The sequence below is a fragment of the Priapulus caudatus genome, unplaced genomic scaffold (assembly GCF_000485595.1).
Source record: "Priapulus caudatus unplaced genomic scaffold, Priapulus_caudatus-5.0.1 Scaffold1369, whole genome shotgun sequence".
Classification (NCBI taxonomy): Eukaryota; Metazoa; Priapulida; class Priapulimorpha; order Priapulimorphida; family Priapulidae; genus Priapulus; species Priapulus caudatus.
In genome coordinates, this window is record NW_014578430.1 from 22,484 (window position 1) to 28,798 (window position 6,315).

General features: G+C 49.5%; 1 protein-coding gene across 1 annotated transcript in view; it reads right to left on the bottom strand.

Moving 5' to 3' along the window:
• Positions 1 to 514: 514 nt before the first annotated feature.
• The window catches only part of LOC106816404 (ubiquitin-like modifier-activating enzyme ATG7), a 16,679-nt gene continuing 10,878 nt past the window's right edge, over positions 515 to 6,315 (bottom strand). The window contains exons 12-16 of the mRNA XM_014821005.1: positions 4,197 to 4,248; positions 3,296 to 3,432; positions 2,669 to 2,845; positions 1,406 to 1,521; positions 515 to 620 (exon numbers count right to left, since the gene is read on the bottom strand). Of these exons, the coding sequence (XP_014676491.1) occupies positions 515 to 620; positions 1,406 to 1,521; positions 2,669 to 2,845; positions 3,296 to 3,432; positions 4,197 to 4,248 (588 nt within the window). The remainder of the gene's footprint in view (positions 621 to 1,405; positions 1,522 to 2,668; positions 2,846 to 3,295; positions 3,433 to 4,196; positions 4,249 to 6,315) is intronic.

Genomic DNA, 6,315 nt, shown 5'->3' on the forward strand with positions numbered 1-6,315 from the left:
AGTTTTTTACCTTCGCTCCCCCCGACACCCCCCAACCCCCCCCCCCCCCCCTTCCGAATGCCCAATGACTCGCTCGCGCGTTAAGTTTTTCTGTGTCCCGTTCTCCCCACGTTACGGCTGCTGCGAGGCGTATGAAGAGAGAGGTTTCTCCTTATCCTGACCTGAAACCGTGTTCAACCAACCCCAGCAGTTACCTGTGAATGGACCATGGACGGGTCTACACGCTGCTACCACGCCCAATCACAACGACGCTCGACGTGTGGGAACTAAAGCGACGAACACGACTGATCACCACCGACGAGCAGGTCTCACAGCTGCTCCACACCCCAAATCACACGTGCGCCGTCGACGATGTAATGGGAACTAAGCAACGACGACAGATCCCGAGACTGAGTCTCACGCATTGCCTCCACGCCCAATCACAACGAGACGACGTCGTGGGAACTAAAGCCGACGACGAACTTGTATCCCTGACGGGTCTCACTCCCGAACAAGTACGGAAACCATGACAGATCTAGGATCCCTGACAGCCCTCAAGTTCATCATCAAAGCGAGCATCATGTGTGAGCGACAATTTGATTTTCACCCAGGCTTGCGAAAGACTGGAATCAAAGTACAGACTGAATAGAGCTGAATGAATTAAATTAAGCACGTTAATGGGTCACGTATATCTACACTGTACTATACGCCAGGGTAATTAAAACAAAATTTGCTGAAAACCGAATGCCCAAAAACCCAAAACCTATTAGATTATATTAATGATGATCTGAGTTGCCGCTTGTGTATGCATTTTCTGTAGGGAATGATCGATATCGATATATAAATTTATGATTTCAATGCTTTCCAGAATCAGGCATTTAACATTGTATCATGATGTGTTAATATATATATATATATATATACTATATAATATATATTAACGAAAGAAGCTGATTCAAGCAAAACCCAGCCAATATACCGAAGATGTGAACATAGAACAATAAAATAATGATATGTAAGAAATCCCTTCTCCTTCCCCTGCACCCCTCCCCCACCTCTTGTAACCTCCCTTCCTGCTCCTTCCCTGTACCCCTCCCCCTCCTCCTCTTTCCCTCCTCCTCCCTCACCACCCTCTTCCCTCACCACCCTCCTCTCTCACCACCCTTCTCCATTGCCCCCTCCTCCCTCCATCCTCCCTCACCACCCTCCTCCCTCGCCCCCTCCTCCCTCCATCCTCCCTCGCCCCTCCTCCCTCCACCCCTCCCTCACCACCCTCCTCCCTCGCCCCCTCCTCCCTCCATCCTCCCTCGCCCCCTCCGCCCTCACTCCTCCCTCGCCCTCTCTTCCTCCTCCCTCACTCCTCCCTCACCACCCTCCTTCCCTCGCCCCCTCCTCCCTCCTCTCTCACTCCTCCCTCACCACGCACCTGTCGGGATGCTGCAGCAGGGAGATGAGAAGCTCGACAGCGAGGGCGCTCACGAGCATGGACATTCCTGGCCGCGACACGGTGCACTGCTGGTCCAGCGTGCGGTCCCTCGTAGACTGCGGTGAGCAAGAGAAGCAATAAGTGAGATCGGAAAGTCCAGCTGTGCTATGAAGGTCACAGAAAAAAAGGGTATAAAATGGCGGAGGCGCGCTTAGGAAAGTACATGATTAATGTAAACACTCGTGCGTTTTTAGTTTTTGCATTAACACAAACATTGAAAAATATCCCAAACGACCACAATCATATTTGTATATGTTTATGTAAAGAGAAACGCACCTGTGAATTGAAGTATGATGTTAGTGCAGAGAATTATAGATCAAAAACCTATAACAGTCCTATCCTGGTATAATCCTACCTATGTTATAAAAGGGCAGTTTATACCCCCTCTTATCGGCTCTCAATATGGCGACGGGGACTATCCGATATGGCTTATAGAAAGAGGGATTAGCAGCGTAAACTTCACACGGTGGCCCTTACTTAGATAAACGACGATCCGTCTCAAGAAATCGTGATTATGACTATATGACGTGGGAAACCGATTGGAATGAGTCAGCGGATCGATTCTTCTTTAAATGAATGGTTGTAAGTTGCTCGGTGCGTTAGACGTACACATCAAACGCATCGTACCCACTTTACATTCCCACAAAATATACGATCAGGAGTGTATAATATAGACACACTCTATATACAGGGTTTCTTATACATAAGAAGCACTGTGGCGCACCGCCGTTGTCAAATTTAACATCCCCATTGTGAAAATGTTCCTGTATTTACTGATAAGTATATCCTGTAGCTATGTACCTATAAGTATATCAATACATCCTGTATTTGTATCCAGCATGCGTGTTTTTTTCCCAAACTGGGCATTACCTCCTTTGTCTAATTTTCCCTCAGAAGAAACCCTGTATATAGTCTATATTATACACTCCTGATACAATGACACTGGGGAGATGAGAGGTGGCACCTCCGCCAGAAGGGATTAATACAGGGTTCAGATATCATATATCGATACAGGCAACAGGGAGATAGGAGATCGATACAGGGAGATAGGAGATCGATACATGGAGATAGGAAATCGATACAGGGAGATAGGAGATTAATACAGGGAGATAGGAGAGCGATACAGGGAATCGAAGGACACGATATCGATTGATCATGAATTGGAATCAACGAGCGTCCGTCTCGGCGGCGTGAATATCTTACGTCTCCCGGGGCGACCACATCGTTGCAGAAGTAGCATCCGAGCCGGCTGCCGTGGATGCCCTCTCCCATCCTCATCATCGGCTCCGTTTCCATGGCAACCGGGGAGGACGGGTCCGACTTGAGGCCGTGACGCATGACCATGAACGTGTCGAAACCCAGGGCCGCGTTGATGACGATCTGACAGATGCAGAGAGATGGGGGAATGAGAAGCAGATTACAACGACGATGGGAGGCGTGTGACGATGGAAGCTCTATCACGCATATCGCTCTTGCTGTCTCCCTTATCTCTATCTTAGCCCTCTCTCTCTCTCTGTCTTACTTTCTCCCTCTCTCACACTCGTTCCATCTCCCCCTCTGCCTCGTTCGTCCTAGCTTTTGACAATTTTCTCTTTCTATCTTTCTCTCTCTCTTTCTCTCTCTCTCTCTCTCTCTTTCTCTCTCATACCCCCCTCTCTCTCTATTGATGGTAATTCTATCTCAAATATTCCCAGAAGTGGCACTCAACAATAGGAGGAACGGAGCGAGGTGAGAGCAGGGAGGAGGAGGCGCGCACGCGCGGTACCTTGTGCATGCTCGCAGCGAGGCGCGAGGTGAGAGCAGGGAGGAGCAGGCGTGCACGCGCGGTACCTTGTGCATGCTCGCAGCGAGGAGTGTAGGCAACCAGCGGCCCTCCCTCGTGTCCAGCAGCAAGAAGACGACGTCGTGACGCTCTACCAGCTCCTCCAGTCGTCGCACGTCTTCCCTCACCTGTCCCTCCGCATCACCTGTGATAAGGAAAATATACGAACAGGAGTGTATAATATAGACACACTCTATACACTCTATATTACACACACCACACTATATACACTCTACATTATACACACCACCCTATATACACTCTACATTACACACACCACACTATATACACTCTACATTATACACACCACCCTATATACACTCTACATATACATTATACACACCACCCTATATACACTCTACATTACACACACCACACTATATACACTCTATATTATACACACCACCCTATATACACTCTACATAACACACACCACCCTATATACACTCTACATTATACACTTCTGATACGGTAACACTGGGGAGACGAGAGGTGACACCTCCACGAACGTACGTCACCTGCATGTCAATTGTCATCGCCCCGCCATTAGATCATCATGGACGTCATCCACGACACAATGCTACCACGATTAAATGCTACACGTGTCCTACCCATATTATTACATGGCGATTTTAATACTGGAGTAATCGGTAACGTGTACGCTATTACACGAACCTATATTTCGCTATATTTTCCTCGATTGCACAGTTATTTATGAAATAATTCCTTTAAATGCTACACGTATCCTAACCAATATTATTACCATGGTGAATTTTATACTGCAGTAATCGGTCTGTGTTTGCTATTAGATATTTCGCTATTTTTTTCCCAATTGCGCAGTTATTTACGAAATAATTCCTTTAAAGGCTACGCGATGTGCATCTTACCCGTATCAACCAGTATGCTTACCAGACACGGGGTGGCCGGGCATAGGTATTGTCATAGAGATCCCCTCCGAATTCTGCAACAGACGCAAAAACTTGGCGATGCAGTCGGTGGCTGTGTGAATGTGACGTGTGCAGCTAATACAACCTCTCACTCTCACTCTCACTCTCGCTCTTTCTCTCACTCTCGCTCACTCTCACTCTCACTCTCGCTCTTTCTCTAAACCGTCGCTCACTCTCACTCTCACTCTCACTCTTTCTCTGCAACCATCGCTCACTCTCACTCTCGCTCTCTAACCCTCTCGCTCCTTCCTCCCTCTCTCTCACTCTCTCCCCCTCTCTTTTACGCTCTCCCTCTCACTTCTCTCTTTCTCTCTCTCTCTCTCTCTCTCTCTCTCTCTATCTCTCTCCCCCCCTCTCTCTCTCGTAACGACACACCGTCGCCGCTCACGCGTGACTCACGTTACCACGACACAACCGTCGACGCGTAACGTCCGCGAACGACGCACCGTCGCCGGCGTGACGAACGGACGTCAGTAACGCACACCGTCATCGCGTAACGACGCACCGTCACCAACGTGACGCGCTCGCGTAACGACGCACCGTCGGTCGCGTCCATCGACACAGGTCAGCCGTCGCGCGTAAACGTCGCGTAACGACACACCGTCGTCGGCGTGACGTCACTAACGACACAGACCGTCGACGGCGTAAACGTCGCGTAACGACGCTTGTCCCGTCGCCGGCGTGACGACGTGACGTCAGCGTAACGACACAGCGAACCGTCGTCGTCGCGCTAACGACGCACCGTCAACCCACGTGACGTCGCGTAAATCGAACGCACCGTCCGTCTGGCGTAACTGACACACCGTCGCCGCGTAAACGTCGCGTAACGACACATCCGCGCCCGCGGACGTCACGTAACACGACACCGTCGACGCGTAACGTCGGCGTAACCGACGCAGCCGTCGCCGGCGTGAGCCGACGTGAGCGGTCACGTAACGACACACCGTCATCGGCGTAAACGACGCGGCCGTCACCGACTGACGTCGCGTAACGACGCAGGCCCCGCGCCGCGTAACGTCGCGTAACGACACAGCCGCGCCTGTGACGTTCCGCGTCACGAACACACCGTCACCGCGTACGACCGCACCGTCGCTAGCGTGACTCGCGTTGTGTTACACCGACGTTTCTTTGACCTGTTAATTCATGTGTATGACGCTCGTACTGTCCCGTGTACGAACTGTTTTATGTAATGTGTTGTGGATACACTGAACGGTTTTGTTAGCGGGTCATGTTAATCCCTGTTAATCAGCATGTATTAAGTTGCTGGCCGTAATCATAATGTATCGTCATTCACCCTACGTTAAATGTTTCAATTGTGTTTACAGGCCGTTATGCGGTCTATGCGTTAGCGAGGGACATTACAGATCACATTTTTGGCCATCCTCAGGTCACGATATACAATTAACTGTGACCCGTGCTGCATGAGCGATAAACATAGGCGTTACGGCGCTACTACTATCACCTGACGCTTACCATGATAATCGTTACGTATGACCTATAGGTCTCGTTCCATACCGCTACACCGGCGATGCTTCTCATATCAGCGCATCAACGATGACCATATATGCCAGTTTCCTTAATCGAACACGGCTAGCACACCACGATTCCTTGGTCGTGTTACGAATAGCCATATCTGTTTCAATACGTAGAGAAGTCAGCACATATATATATTATTTATATATATATAATATATATATATATATAATAATATAATACTATATATAATATATAATGATATAAGTATATATGTATGTAGAATATGTCTGTCGAGCAGCAGCGGTGGGGGCGTGACTGTTGCAGCGTTGGGGCCGGAAAGACCATCACGATTCTGCGACCAATGGCGCGCATCTCATACCTCCAAACCCGTCAGACAGTCGCTGTTTAGTGTTTGAGACTGCCTCCACGGGCAAGGAGAAGGCTGCCGGCGCTGCTTCAAGCAGAGCACTCAAGAAGACTTCCCCGAAGTGGTGAGTGATGCGTGGAGGGAGACCGAGAGAAGAGGTGGGGAGGAGAGAGAAGAAGAAGCAGGGAGGGAGAGAGAAAGATAAAGAGTCGAAGAGAGAGAGAGGGGGAAGGAGAGG